This window comes from Schistocerca gregaria, chromosome 5 (assembly GCF_023897955.1).
Source record: "Schistocerca gregaria isolate iqSchGreg1 chromosome 5, iqSchGreg1.2, whole genome shotgun sequence".
Lineage (NCBI taxonomy): Eukaryota > Metazoa > Arthropoda > Insecta > Orthoptera > Acrididae > Schistocerca > Schistocerca gregaria.
The window spans coordinates 76,840,947-76,857,716 of NC_064924.1; the positions used below are offsets into that span (position 1 = coordinate 76,840,947).

The window sequence follows — 16,770 nt, forward strand, 5'->3', positions numbered from 1 at the left end:
TAAAGCTATGTTTCACTGAGGCAACTCTCCAAGGATCAGCAGTACCTGTTTAACGTACAACAAAGATACCATACAGGCCAGGAGTGCACGGACTGTAGTAAATTACACTACTGCCAAATGCATTGTGTGTAGATACGCTATCTGTTTTGATAAAAACGTATTATTTCATTAAAGTCTTTTGATCTTTATTCGAAGCACTAAATTATCTATATCCAAACAGAGAATACGTCTGAATCAGAGGGACTATTTCAGAACTCTCGGATTGTTTTCGTACTAGATTGTGAGCCAGTAAAGTGTGGCCGTATCGCAGAGGGCGCTTGGTCACCCCTGGCCTGCAAGAACACTCAACAAACAACCAACCAACCAAGACGTGAGTAGAGTGAGTGGAGTGGGTGCAGGGTGCTGTGTCACGACCTAGGTGCCTAGGTGCCTAGGTGCCGATCTACGTCAGACCATGCCTGGCATTCACCCATGCAGCTGCCTCCTTGGAGAAGTTGCCAAGCGCGGCCACTGTCAGCTGTTGAACCGGCACCCGGGTGCCGGGATGCAGACGTGGTTACGGCGACTTTCTCGTCCTCATCGACTGCTCCTCGCGGGTGTGCGTCAGGCGCTCGTGTGTAAATCAGACAGACGGCGAGCGGGTTGTTGAGTTCTTTGTCAATTGACTGTGCCGAACATGGAGTTCTAAAAGCCGCAGTATGCTGAAATCATGCACAGAGACAGGGAACATCGTCCAATTCTCGCCGCTTCATTCGTGTTACAGCAAAGGATGGCGTGCCTTTGAGTCTTCTGAATTTCTGTTTTGTTGTTTGATTTGGTTTAGTGCCATACTGCATTATGATTCGACATTTTTCCTACAAGTCTTTCTTCTCAATACAGACCAAGTAAAAGAAGGCAAAAATTAATTCATTTTTTACTACAGCTGGACGAAGAAAAGCTTTACCCTCCCCATAAAATAAGACTTATGCTTTTGGATGTTGCTTGACACTTAGGAAAAAAACAGCACACCGAGGTTAAAGTAAACAGACTTTTTAAATATTGTTTGATATGTTTGAATGTATGTATCTCTCGAGCCAACAAATGATTCTTTTTTTTCTCTTTTTTTTTAGTTCCGAGAAGTGGGGAGAATTTACCACAGGATACTTTCCAAGAACACGAATTTTAGTTTGGCCATTGCTAAAAATTGCTGTAGTTGATAGTATCTAAAACTATAGGGTACCCCTAATGTACTTTATAACTTGTCCCATGTAAGTGGACTTGGGACTAATCAATGGAAAAACGGAAAGTTTGTCTGAAGCATCAACTCAAAAGCCTTTTTTGCGTAAAGTAATTTATTTTGCATTTCCCGGTAACAAGAGCAACTTAACGGTGAAAGTTTCTTCTTTGTTGTTGCAGGATGGTAGGAGCATCACAGGTGAATCGAAGAATGGTATCTGCACGGGAAAAGGCACAATATACAGGTTGGTTTACTGAATAGAATTCAGACATCGAAGTTGAGAGAAATTTCAGAACGCGATACGGGAAACCAACACTATCACGGTTAACCATAAAAAAATGGCGCAGGTACTTTTTGAAAACAAGGAGTGTCGATTTGAATATGGAGCTCCTCCGCTATGGGATCTGGCAGTGACATGTCTCATTAGCAGAACTTTCCCAAGAAGTTGGATTGGAAGAGATGGCCCGATTCTTTGGTCTCCTCGACCACCCTGACATAAAACCGTTTCACTTCTTTCTGTGGGGTACGTCATGCAGCTAGTACGACCAAGCATGATGTCGGCTTGAAGGCGCGCATGACGGCAGCTACTGACACAGTTGGCAATGACGCTTTTGGACCGAGTTGTGACTAGATTCCGTATGCGCCACAAGGGGAGCAAACGTAGAAATTGATTAACGAAACAGAGAAAGAGCTTTCTGAGTTCCTGCATCAGACAAACTTTGCTTTTTTTTCTCTGAGTTAATTAGAAGTCGAGTTATACGACACAGAAGTTTTAAAACACTTTTTTCGGACACTGTGTATACCGCAAGTGCTTTTTTTTAAATAGACAGTCCCTCATAATCCCAGTTACACACTACGTTACAGTCAAAAGAAACTCAATTTTGGCGCCGACCACTCCGGACACTCGGGCCCCCGTACAGGTATACATAGTCAGACTCAATAGTCACGCACAGTCGATTCAGAAAAGAAAGTCGCTCATGTCACAAACAGCTTAACCAGCCTTGGACACCCTACTGCGAGCGGGTTTCCAAGCAAAAACTTGTGGACGCTGTCAAACACTGCACAGAATTTTTTCATCCACCTAATTTTTTCCATGCGCTCTCTTGAGAAATAGGATAGGCAGTACCTAAAGTAATTTGAAACTTATTTCATTTGTCAAAATTCTGAGTAGGTGCCTTTGGACAAGGTAGAGGGTAATAAATCAAGTCGACATAAAATCAGTGCAATCGATTTGCATCTTCAACAAAAGCTGGAAGTAGAACTATAAAATTCTGACAGTGGCCGCTCTTACTGCTAGACAAATTAATTCCTAGACATGTACACAATATGTTGTCGACGGTGACGGATGACTGCAGACTCCGACGACCTGAAAGAGCATACAGACTTATGGCGGCAGAGGGCACACTTATGAGCTTCCCTTGACTAACGATTTATTATCAACTTGCTCTATTACTGTTAGCCCGAAACCTGGAATGATGATGTACCTTCTTTATAAGCATGTCAATATTTTGACCAAACTCTAAGCAGTGCTATCTCAGTAACTGACTTGTACTCTCTCTCTGCTCTAAAAATCCTGTAGGGATATTACTCGGTATCGTACTAGAAGCAAATTTTGTGTTTACTCTCTGCATCTAGCGCTCCCCCACCTTAACATGTCTAAGGGACGTTAATACTGAAAAAGATCTCTTTCATCAGATGCACACTTTTTCATTTAAATGTATTAATCTGAAGATTTAAGATGTTTTTAATTTTAAACTGTTTCGTTTTAAAACGCTTGAATTTATTTATGAAAACTCATTTCTGCTCGGAAACGTGATTACATTTTAAGTAAGAGGCTTAAATGAGCGAGAGTTCTAGAGAAACGTGGAAAGTCCAGTGGTACGTGACGAGTAAAATAAAAAGGCGAAAAACTGTATGGAACAGAACGTTTTATCTCTTTAGAGGGAGGATTATGGAAAGACATCACCTGGGTTTTACGTGAACGACTCCTCTGGTAATGTACGAACTGCAGACGATGTTCAAGCTAATAATTCTAGGACAGTAGCGTTTGTCGAGCATTGGCTACGGTAACAACCGGTGGAGCACAGTACACAGCTCCACACTGTATGCCACCTTGCCCGCTGCACATGGAAAATAGAGATTTAAGCAGATATCGCCTCCAAAGGAAAACTGTTTACAGACAATAATTTGCTATTATGTGGAATATTCTAGGTTAATAAATTTCTGGAAATCATTAATCTAAGAATGACAATCCTGCTCTGGGACTTGAAACTTTATTGAGAGGTTGATTCGAGTTTCCTGAAATATTCCATCAAAGGCAAGGAGTTAACCACAGTGAACTTGAAATATGACTAGATAAGTACATGGTTCTACTTCTAACAGAAGAAAATGCCCACATGAAACACTTACACATTTTTTAAATGTATGCGTGAAGATTTTATAACAGTGATGCAGTTTCTATATTTTCGCAGCAAAAGCGAAATAAAGTTTGAGCGAACAGTCTTGGGTATTTGAAACAGAAAGGAAAATATGTGCCGTATTTGTCAGGCATCTGATGTGGCCGTACATAATTCATAGTTATAAATCTTTTATCTCTATCAATTATGATTTGATTATTTTCGGTTATGGACTGCACTGGTAGAAGAATTATAGCTCCTTGAGAGACCTGACAAGCAGGAAAGAATTCTGTGTGGCGTGCTTGAAATAGAACGATATAAACAGAGCATTCTATGTAATATAAAATCATGTTCATTTCCTTCGTACATTTACAAAGTAAAACGAATGCTAGCGTAAGGGATGAGTCTTTATTTTGCGTTTTTGAAACAGAAAGGAAAACATTTATCATATTCGTCGGACATTCGACACATGTCATTTGTTGTTAAAAACCTTTGATATACTTGGTGTATTCCTTGATAATTTTCGGTTATGGACTGTACATAAAGTTCCATCTTGGAATGAAAACATTTACCATACAACGATTCCAACAAAGTGTTCGGTCCATGCAAAAAAAATTGTTTTCCGCAGCAACATGTCACCCAGTATCTTCATGGGTGCCGAATCCAATGGTTTGCTTAACATTATGAACAAACGTATACTTTATACTTCACTAGGCAGGGCACTACTTCTCATGGTTATTAGGAACTTTGAAGTACATTCTATAGTGTTGGAATTAAAATATCGCGAATCAAATGTGACCAACGCTACTTTGCATGGTACTGAAGACAGTAATATATTCTCACGCTGAATATTTTTGAGCAAAGCCTGCACAGCTCTTCTCTGTGTTAAACTGAAGGATTCTGTGCATCGCTGAGAGTGATTTCTGTCTAAAAATAAACGCGTTTTATAGAATCTCATGGTGAACTCGCTAGATTCACAACTGATTCACTGCAAGGAAACAGTATTACATGTTAAACATTAAACAGAATATTATAGAGTATATGAGAGCAGTAGCTTTTAGAGCGTAGATATTTATGCACAAGTTTACAGTGGAGATTATTTAATTTATATTAGATGTAACTGCCGTATGTCTAGGAGAGAGTCCATCCTACCCAGCAGGGAGTTCCTAGGATACTGTACTTGCTGTAGCACCCGCGTCCTCCGAGCCTTGTCGGTAGTCGGGTGGTGGTCGTGTGCCGCTGCCGCCGAAACGAGTTTGCAGATGGCATGCAACAACACAGGTCATCTACTACCTTGGTGCATCAGTACTGGGTGGTGCTGTGGTGCTCAGGTGGTGGTGGTGGTGGTGGTGGTGGTGGTGGTGGTGCTGTGCTGGTGCAGACACACTGAGACACAGAGAGCTGAGCTTGCGGCACGTACCCTGGCTGGGGCGAGGTCGGCACTCACCCTGTATCCGCCGAGGTTGTTGACGACGCACGTGAACATGGCGTCGCGGCCTTGCGCGATCGTCACGTTCTCCAGCGGGTACAGGAAGTCCGGCTCGAAGCCGAGCGCTGTGGACACCAAGCACACACGGCATACGTCACACGCAACTCGCAATCTCGCACTCCTGCACGCATTGGCAGCGGTATTAAGTACACACAAAAACACGAATCAGCAGAGCGTCACAAGTTTTCAATAGTCATCTCGGAAACAAGAAGTTAAGTAATTAATTTTTTGTTTATTTGGCCGGTAATCGCCTCTAGTCCTACTGCACGCTGAGACACACATGTAAGTAGGCTGTTTAGGTTTTTATGTTGGTAACGCCACGTAGCGCTCTGTATGAAAATCACTGACTGTGCTGTGTGCATCCTGTGGCTGGTTGGCATTGTTGGAATATTCGCCACTGTAGTGTTGGGCAGTTGCATGGGAACAGCGCGTAGCGATGCGCAGTTGGAGGTGAGCCGCCAGCTGTGGTGGATATGGGAGAGAGATGGCAGAGTTTTGAGAGCGGACGATCTGGACGTGTGTCCATCAGAGACAGTAAATTTGTAAGACTGGATGTCATGAACTGAGATGCCGATGAGTAGTTAGTGCCCTCAGTAGAATCTTTTATTTAGCTGGCAGTGTTGGTCTCACTGTGTTGCAGTAGTTCGAGTAACGAAAATTTTTGTTAGGCAAGTGATTCATGAAAGGTATAGTTTATTGTTAGTCAGGCCATTCTTTTGTAGGGATTATTGAATGTCAGATTGCATTGTCCTAAAAATATTGTGTGTCAGTTTATTGATGATCTGAATAAGTAGAGAGAAATGTCTGTGCACGTTCAGTTTAGCTTAGCTGTTTCAAAATCAAATAACGTAAGAGGTTTATCAGCACAGTAATTCATTAATTTTTCAAAGGGGACGTTTCACACTCACCTAGGACTAAACGTTCATTTGGATTATACGAACGTGTGCGCCCTCACGAAGTTGGTACAAATATGAATGACCTCAAGTTCATGTATTACAAAATAAAAAGAAATAATGTTTATTCTTCATCAGTTAATTTGTACTTTGACGTGTATCGCGTGTGTTATTGTTCGAGGATATATTCTATAGCAAATACCTAGGTGTAAGGTACTATGATCGTACTCATCAAGTTCGATCTCTATAACCGTCTTTAATGTAACATCTAATAGTTCATTTGTATGACTGTAATTGGCACCTACACTTAAGATTGCAATATTACTCGCTTTATTATTCAATACCATTGATGTAAAATTCCTCGATCACTGGCATTGGATACCGCACTATATTACCTTCACTCATGACCATTATTAATATCCTTATTTTTGGTGTGTTCTGGTTTTTTCGTGTGTTCTGGTTTCGCATAACTTAGCGCACACCTTATGCTCGCTGTATCATTGTTACTGATTATAGAAATTGAACATAGTTCCTTACTTATTACATACCATAAATCTAGTAGAAAGTTCGCTACGTTACACTTCTTTATATTATAGAGGCACTACTTCGTGAAACTTCGTTGGTTGGTAGCGCTATCGTACAGTTGGCATTTTCGTGAAAAGTTCTCCTATATCCGTAATACAGATACTTGCTTCTTTTTGTAGCCAGTGATAACGACGTATTTACATCCACTCATGGGGTACAGGACAGTTACCAGTGTCTATCACCTAGCAGTTAAATCCAGATGTGGCACTGTGAGCACTGGAGAATAATATGGCTAACATTGTAAGTTATGTAACCGGGATGAAATAGTTTTAGTAAAAGTCTACCTTTATACCGCTTAACAAATGTACTTCTGTATGTCCTCATTTTCATCACGCTCTATAAAATTTTTCAAAATTTTTTAGAGTGCACATGACAACAACAGCGATTCCACTCAACAGATATGTAGTGCATAGTGGCTGATACACATTGAACTAAGTGATAATTTTACTGGATGTATCACAAAATTGAAGTTTGAACATCAAATGTATTTTGCTATTGTTCACCTTTTTTATGCAATTTTCTGTATTTTTCGGCAATGAACTGAAACTATTAATCAATACAGGAACTATAGCAAATCTTGACCTAGGACTTTTATCCACATATTTTAAAGTAACACCTGTGTCCCGATATGACAGAGTCAAATAACAATAAAATTTGTTTACTCAACCTGACGAGACTGGAGCCATCAGGACCTCTCTTACATTTAATGAGGCATTCTACAAATTTTAAACTGCACTTATTACGAAAAGCGTCTTACAGATGGCATCTAATAATACAGAATTCGACTTGTAGAATTAGCTACCGAGCAGAAAAAACCACTATTTACAGTGGTTCATGAGAAGTACAACAATAAAGTAATATTACAGGCAGGTAGATCTAATCTGTGAGCGCTAGTAGCAATAGACATTCTGAGGATACTACAGGAAGTGGACGAAAATATGGTAGCACCAAAAACTCGATAAATTACGATGCCTAATATGATGTAGGAAAACATTTGGCACTCAAAACAGCTTTTAGTTGTCTCGGAATGGATAAAGACAGATCCAGTATGGTTTTCAAGCGAATCTTGTACCATTCATCCTTCAAAATGGTAGCAAGTTCAGGTAAAGGTGACGGATTGGAGATCACACGCCCTCCTCTAAAAAGTAGACCATAACGGCTAAAAAATATTTAGATCAGGTGTCTGTGGTGGACAGTTGAGATACCAAAATTCATGCTCGTGCTCAAAACAACATTCCTGGGCGATACGAGGTGTGTGAACAGAGGACTTGCCGCCTTGGAACACAGGATCACCGTTGTGGAACAAGCATTGTACCATGGGGTGGATCTGGTCAGCCAAAATGGTCAGGTAATCCTTGGCAGTAATGCAGTCTTGCTGAGTGACCGTCGACCCCACGCAGTACCACGATATGGCTGCGCAAATAATCACTAAAGCCTTGCAATGTTTCATTCTTCGGGCCTAAACTAGGCCGGTAGTTGGGAACAGTGTGAAAGAAGATTCATCCGACTAAATGAGTTTTCCCTCTTTTTCCACAATCCAGATTGTACGCTTCAGCACCACGTTTCCATTGTGCGGCTATTTGCATCGCAGATGCGTGACTCTGGAATTCCAGTTTTCCGTGCTGTTTCCTGCTTATGTGACTCCCTTCGAATTGTTTCAGTGCTGTCGGGTTCAAATGGCTCTGAGCACTATGGGACGTAACTTCTGAGGCATCAGTCCCCTAGAACTTAGAACTACTTAAACCTAACTAACCTAACGACATCACAAACATCCATGCCCGAGGCAGGATTACAACCTGCGACGTAGCGGTCGATCGGTTCCAGACTAGCGCCTAGAACCGCTAGGCCACCATGGCCGGCTGCTGTCGGGTTTCGTGCGTGCGACATTCAGTTCTGCAGTGTCTTTCGCAAATGTGGTACTCTTATTTTTTCGGCGCAGTGCTCTTCAACGAACGTCTGTCTCGATCAATCATCGCACAGTTCGGTCCTCGTTCTGACGTAGCAAATGCTGTTTTTTCGCTTTCCCTGTACGCGTTATAAATGTTCGATACGGTGCCTCTTGAAACGACAGACACTTCGGCTTCCTTGGCTTACCAGCACAACCTGCAGGTTTGTCTAGCCTCTGCATTTATGTTCAAGCATGCATTTCTCGTGGAGTTTGTATATTTTTCTCCAAACCGTATATTTACTTAATATTGTTAAGAATTTTTATGTCTGTTCCTTTGTGCTGTGTTCTTGAGTGTCGACAATCATGCATTAACAGCTGGTTAAACAATGTTTATACGCAGAAGTAATCAATGTCAACTGACAATGCCGTATGAAATATCGTTGTTTTTGTGTTGTATTTGAATCAGTCGCGACTGGTGGGCAGTGAACGTAAGTTGCAACCACGGTGAGGTTTGTGTCTGATATAAAAGGAATGCAACTGCACCCATCTCGAGATGATGTGCGGTTTATCAAACGCTTACAGTAAACGACAAGTTTCTTTCTTCGAGATTCTACTGGTGTCCCTAGATGGCTGAACACTACTGAAAGACAGTGTCGCGTTATGTCACAAATATCTTTCATACACTGATTGGACTAAAATGCGGAAACGACGCAGCAACAACATGCTTGAACACGAATGCAAACGCCAACCAAGCTTATGGGTTGCTGGTTGTACACTCCTGGAAATGCAAAAAAGAACCCATTGACACCGGTGTGTCAGACCCACCATACTTGCTCCGGACTCTGCGAGAGGGCTGTACAAGCAATGATCACACGCACGGCACAGCGGACACACCAGGAACCGCGGTGTTGGCCGTCGAATGGCGCTAGCTGCGCAGCATTTGTGCACCGCCGCCGTCAGTGTCAGCCAGTTTGCCGTGGCATACGGAGCTCCATCGCAGTCTTTAACACTGGTAACATGCCGCGACAGCGTGGACGTGAACCGTATGTGCAGTTGACGGACTTTGAGCGAGGGCGTATAGTGGGCATGCGGGAGGCCGGGTGGACGTACCGCCGAATTGCTCAACACGTGGGGCGTGAGGTCTCCACAGTACATCGATGTTGTCGCCAGTGGTCGGCGGAAGGTGCACGTGCCCGTCGACCTAGGACCGGACCGCAGCGACGCACGGATGCACGCCAAGACCATAGGATCCTACGCAGTGCCGTAGGGGACCGCACCGCCACTTCCCAGCAAATTAGGGACACTGTTGCTCCTGGGGTATCGGTGAGGACCATTCGCAACCGTCTCCATAAAGGTGGGCTACGGTCCCGCACACCGTTAGGCCGTCTTCTGCTCACGCCCCAACATCGTGCAGCCCGCCTCCAGTGGTGTCGCGACAGGCGTGAATGGAGGGACGAATGGAGACGTGTCGTCTTCAGCGATGAGAGTCGCTTCTGCCTTGGTGCCAATGATGGTCGAATGCGTGTTTGGCGCCGTGCAGGTGAGCGCCACAATCAGGACTGCATACGACCGAGGCACACAGGGCCAACACCCGGCATCATGGTGTGGGGAGCGATCTCCTACACAGGCCGTACACTTCTGGTGATCGTCGAGGGGACACTGAATAGTGCACGGTACATCCAAACCGTCATCGAACCCATCTTTCTACCATTCCTAGACCGGCAAGGGAACTTGCTGTTCCAACAGGACAATGCACGTCCGCATGTATCCCGTGCCACCCAACTTGCTCTAGAAGGTGTAAGTCAACTACCCTGGCCAGCAAGATCTCCCGATCTGTCCCCCATTGAGCATGTTTGGGACTGGATGAAGCGTCGTCTCACGCGGTCTGCACGTCCAGCACGAACGCTGGTCCAACTGAGGCGCCAGGTGGAAATGGCATGGCAAGCCGTTCCACAGGACTACATCCAGCATCTCTATGATCGTCTCCATGGGAGAATAGCAGCCTGCATTGCTGTGAAAGGTGGAGATACACTGTACTAGTGCCGACATTGTGCATGCTCTGTTGCCTGTGTCTATGTGCCTGTGGTTCTGTCAGTGTGATCATGTGATGTATCTGACCCCAGGAATGTGTCAATAAAGTTTCCCCTTCCTGGGACAATGAATTCACGGTGTTCTTATTTCAATTTCCAGGAGTGTATTTCATCACGAACGGCACTTGCAGGATGTCCTCAATATTCTGCATGTGTCAGTGGCGGTCAGAAGAGTATTCCTATAATTGTGAGTGCATTATGAGGAAGCGAAGCGAATTCGGACGTGGTGGTCGTATGGTGCGTGCTACTGTAGCTACCTAGGTAGTCTAAATTTTTGGCCTTTCAAGAGGTGTCATATCGAACATTTATACGGCCTATATAGGAAAAGCAGGGAAATGTGTTGACTGATCCTGAGAGACGATGATGGAAGAGCATTCTGACGAAAAATTAGAGAACGTCAGATGCAAAAGTCACTGTAGACCTAAATGTCGCACTTGCGAATCCCGTCAGCATCAAAGCTACACGATGGGAGCTCCATAGGTAAGAAACTGGAATTCCAGAACCAGTCATCAGTGATCCAAGTGCCCGTAAAAGGAAAACGTGCTGCCGAACTGATAAAACGTGGACTATGCCGCAATATAGGAAAGTCAGCGAGTCGGATGAGAATTCTTGCACCATGTATCCAACTACTGGTCGAGTTTGCATCCCAAGAATGGAACATAGTGAGGGTTCGGTGATGATCTGGGGCAACCATCTCGTGTAAGTTAATGAGGGGCATGGCTGCCCTTCAAAGTCGCATTACTGCCAAGGATTATGTGACCATATTGGCTGATATCCCATACTACGAAGTTTACCCCCCAGTGTTCTGCAAGACGACACTTCAAACTGTTCAGAGCGCACGCGTCGTCCAGTACTGGTTTTGTGACCACGGGGATGAAATGTCGCATCTCTCGTGCTCTCTGCAGTGGTCAGGTCTCAAAGTTATTGAGCTTTGGTGGTCTGGTTTGGAGAGAATGGGGCGTGATCACTATCTACGGACATTACAGTTATCTGAACTAGCCACTCATTTACTAAAAGAATTGCATAAGACTACCTTCAAAATCTTGGCGAACCTATATTTATCTATTCCGAGACGACTGGAATCTGTGTACAGGGTTTCCGTACACCTTATTAGGCGTTCTAATGTGTTTCCATTTTTTTGTCTGATCTGTAAGTTCAAAATGGTTCAAATGGCTCTGAGCACTATGGGACTTAACATCTATAGTCATCAGTCCCCTAGAACTTAGAACTGCTTAAACCTAACTAACCTAAGGACATCACACAACACCCAGTCATCACGAGGCAGAGAAACTCCCAGACCCCTCCGGGAACCGAACCCGGGAACCCGGACGCGGGAAGCGAGAACGCTACCGCACGACCAAGAGCTGCGGACACCTGCCCAATCCTGTGGAATATACCAGCAGAGGAATCGAAACATCGATCAGTCTAGAAGTTTGAAAAGGAATATGACGCGGACCAACGTCCCAGAAGATCCTACCAACAACAACGGCCATGGATGCAGGCAATATTGTGTCGTTATTATTGTCATTATTATCAGTTAACATGTAGCTATTATTCATGTTTGGAGAAGAAATAATTCCAGCAACAAACAATACATTTTGTCATTTTGTGACCCTTCACTAACCGTCAACTGAATCCTTCATTGTCGCACCGTAATATTCTACTGAAGGAATGTACACTGCTGGCTGATTATGAGGAACGGATACGGAGAGGAATTGCACTGCCTGTAATGTCTTCGTGGCAATGTTACATCACGAGAGAAGCGGTGGAGGATGGGAGAGAAAGAAGACTCTGATGTACCATCGTTTATGAAGACAGGGAAAAGGAAAGAGACGTGGCTCATGGAGAAAGGAACAGAGAAAAAAGCGCAACTGGAAGGATTTGGGAGGAACATTAAGAGGGCGAGAGAAGGTAGTGTGTTAGCTTTTTTCTAAAAGCAACGGAGCGCTGGTTTGTACGCAGATCTCAGGGTGGCTTTTCCAGACGGATAGCAACGCAACAGAAGTCTGCCGATGTTTTACTTTTTAAATATGGCCACAGCTAGATAACTACACAAGTGAACCTCATGTTTCAGTCATGATTAAACGACAGATGCCCAACCTCTGATGGGAAGTACAGCGGAGTATGCACACTCACGATCCGATGAAGTAGTCACATACGTTTCCTGGCCACAAAGAACCGAAATGGGACTTCGATACATACGTTATGAGCTTCAAGCACTTCTTCAGCGCTCTAGAGCCAATGTTTACTAGACATTCTTTTCTTGTTTTGCTCCATACTACTATCTCTAAAACCAATGGAGGCAAAGAGCTGGCGCAGAAAATATCTCTTTCACAGTATCGGACATGAAGAAGTGCTCGTAGTTCTTAAAGTATGCACTTTCATTCAAATGGTCGTTCCATTCATACCCCTGATTATTGATCGTTTCTCTTGGGACGAACTTTATGTGGCATTCCACAAAATCATTACTATGGGACACTTTTACGAATGAGTTAAGCTTTATCTTTTTCCAATTTATCGGTCGAGAGCTACAGAAAATTTAGAGTAATAGCTCTATAAATAATGGTTTGCACGGAAAATGCTACATAGCTTTTCCATTCCTTTCGGCTTCATCAGTATGTGGTTTGGGTTTCTGGACTTACTGAAAAATCACCCTGTATAATCGAACAAGCAGAAACGGCAGTGAACTCAGTGCTTAGTGACAATATTTTTACGAAGATTTTACAGAATATACAGTGTAAAACTGCATTTAAATTGTAGCAGTGGTAACGTAAAAACAAAAAAAATCTTAATTTTATATGGAGGGATATACTATAAACTCTTAAATTTCTGTGATAAAACAGTGTCCGCACTTTAATTGTGAGCATTCAACCAGTGATTCGTCCATGCGCATGGAAAAGCCACTATCTATAAATAGAGCTTTTGTATTACATTAATTTTTCTAATATTATGTAGGTAAAATGAAAATAGATGCCTGCCAATGGAACGACTCGTTTGACAAGTCTCACTGCACAAGTGAGACTGTGTTCTATAAAGTCCGCAATGTAAGTAAGGGTATTATCGACGTACACTTTTTTTTTACATGATGTCGATCACAATTAACGATTTTGAAGGATTTGCTGTTTCGCTGATAATTTGTTTGAGAACGGAAAATATGTAACTAAGTAACTGTTATAGGCTCCACAATTTGCGGGGTCACATAGTACCATATCAACACAATTACAAATATTGTGTTAGAGCACAAAATCATTTATCCACCTAACAACTTACAGTAAGGGAACTGCGTTAAGTGCCTTGACAACTGAGGGAAAATTAGCGTGTGGGACCGAGTAGGTATGGAGCCATCTTAAAGTTGTGAAGAAATTATGTTCTGCCAATACTCAAGAGTTAAATTATGTTTGTATTGTGGTATATGAGCGTTTCATTTGCGTTTAGATTGGGGCAATAGTTTAAATATTTTTCGTACCTTTTACAGTTCAGATGATGGATACAATAAGTAGAAACCAGTATTTTTTCAAAGTTATTATGATCGATACTGTGTGAAAACAGGAAAGAACTGGTCAGTAACATCGTTGCATACGCTGTATGTCTCTTTGTGTGTGTGTGTGTGTGTGTGTTTGTGTATGTAAGGAGAATGGGGTGGGGGAGGGAGGAGGAGGAGGAGGAGGAGGAGGAGGAGGAGAGATAGATAGATAGATAGATAGATAGATAGAGAGAGAGAGAGAGAGAGAGAGAGAGGTGATTTTGTCGCAACATACTATGAACAGTTCGTCGTGTCACGTGAGAGGAATGTTACGTTGCTGTGCCGAGCACTCGCCCCCTTCCGCTGGTGTGACTGTCTAGCACAGACTTGGATAGGAAAGACGGTCGATCAGCGCCTCACATTACGGTCAGGAAAAGAAGACACGTGGTGAAAGTATGAAAGATAATTGTAGGAAACTAAAAGAGCACTTGCCAAAACTGAAGTAAAAAGTTGAGTAAGTAAATAATAACAATAATAAATTTTAAAAGTATTGTCTGAGATTGATGTATACGACAGCAACCAGCCACAGTTTGGGTTTTATTAAAGAGAAGAACCACTACTAGCTTCGGGTTTATACGCTCATCTTCAGACGACTTACGTGTTTCCACTGAACCACGTGGACCTTCGTGTAAAGACAAGACGTCCTGCGATAAACGAAAATTCACGGTTTGAAAGGGTTGTATTACGTGCTCGTGTCAAATTACGTGGAAACATCACCAGTAACGTTTGTCTGTGTCCTCTTATGTTTTATTCGTTAGGGAAAGACTATAAAAACAAATGTTTCCGCCGGACGTCGCTTGCGTTCTAACAAAAGTCTATAGTGCAGCCACCATTCTCACACTCTCTCACGACGAATTTTAGTTTACCTTGGAGCAGCTCGTCTTTAAATAAGGGTGTACAATTGTTTTGGTAAAAACATGTAGGACATCCGTAGATGAGTAGATAATTCGAAAATATTACAGTTATAAATACGGCTGTATCTCGACGACTGTGTGTAAGTTTCGACATAGGAATCACACAGCCAATCGATTGCCAATAACTGTATCGTACACTGACCTATGTTTCGACACTGATGTCTTCATCAGAATGAAATATTGGGAAACAGTAAAAGTACATTGCGAGAAGCAATGGTCAGAGTTAAGAGCAGATACGCTCAAGTCAAAAAATAAAATAAAACACGTTCTAACGTAGCGCACGGATGCCTACCTAGGAACGACAGACGAAACAGGTTGGATTAAAGGAAGACGTCGATGCAATTCAGAGGTGGGCTACTAGATTTGTTACCAGTACGTTCAAACAACAAGCAAGTGTTACGGAGTTCCTTCGGGAACTCAAATGCGAAACTTTAGAGGGAAGATTCTTTTCGAGGAGCACTACTACGAAAATTTAGTGAACTGGTGTTTGAAGCTGACTGCCAAACGATTATACTCCCACCAACGTACACTTCGCGTAAGGGCGATGATGAAAAGATACGAGAAATTGGGGCGCATACGGAGGCGTATATAAAGTGGTTTGTAACTCACACTAACTGCGAGTGAAAACGGAAAGTAAACGACTCGAGGTGGTACAGAATACCCTCCGCCACTCAGCATATTATGGCCTGCGGATTATCTATGTAGATGTGGATTTAGATGTACTGTATTCAGTTTCAAATTGAATACAGATGGATCTCCTTGAACACTTAGTGATTTACTGCATTTGTGAAATTGTAATAACTTAATCACTAGTATTTCAGACTTCATGACGTTTCAGCTAAACAACATTGCAGTGCAACATGCAAGTATTCTGGATTCTAGCTTACTGAACTGCGTCGTACAGAAAGGCAGTGAACAAACTACCGACAGGGTTTTAATATCGTTCCACTATACACTGCTCCGGCGGCGCTACTGGAGAGCACCAGGGTTCTTCTTACTCGCTTTGTGGATGGCACTTTATCGCAGGCGCTAATCCCAGCTTCATCTATGGATTCCAAGTTCTTGTTCCGTGTTTATAAACCTCTCCTTTAGTGCCGGAGCGTTGCAGCCACTGTACAAGTACACCGAAATTAAGCAGCGAGGTCCTTTTAGCCTTCCATTATTTTAGATTATATTCTCTGCTACTGCCTGCTTTTCTCACAGTTTGGAGAGGGAATGGAATATAAACAAAGGCAAATGGATTCTGACCTCCAATTCATCCCACACCCTCCATTCCGCTCTCAGCTCCCAAGTGTACATACAAGGTACCGTTTTTGTCCGGTGCATTCTTATACTTTCAGTCTTCGAGTATAAAGTAATATAACATTTATTTAGATTGGCGATTTATCTGGTAATAACGCAACCAGTCACTTTTTTACGATTTATTCCAGCATGGACATGTTTTCGAGCCACTGCAGGCTCATCATCGGATGGAGGTGTTATAAGAACCAACAATATGTTGTGGACCAAGCGTTGCTAGATGCAGTGCCGGTGCTGCTGACGGAAATTTACTAATAGGTGACGAAACATTTAGGAAAGTGAAAGACTTTTATATTTTAGGTTCTCACAGTGCACTGCCTTGTGGTATCCATATCAGATCGCTTCTTCTAACGTACATTATTAAGCTATGTACACAAACATACGCAGTATTTAGCCGCACTTGGTTTACCCTGATTCACAGAAAGTAAACACCCGATATTTTTACAAAGAATTTGGATATGATAGATACTGCATGCT

General features: G+C 42.8%; 1 protein-coding gene across 1 annotated transcript in view; it reads right to left on the reverse strand.

Moving 5' to 3' along the window:
* The window catches only part of LOC126272930 (lachesin-like), a 2,822,604-nt gene that overhangs the window by 1,223,467 nt on the left and 1,582,367 nt on the right, over positions 1–16,770 (reverse strand). Inside the window, exon 5 of the mRNA XM_049976227.1 lies at positions 5,033–5,166. Within this exon, the coding sequence (XP_049832184.1) occupies positions 5,033–5,166 (134 nt within the window). The remainder of the gene's footprint in view (positions 1–5,032; positions 5,167–16,770) is intronic.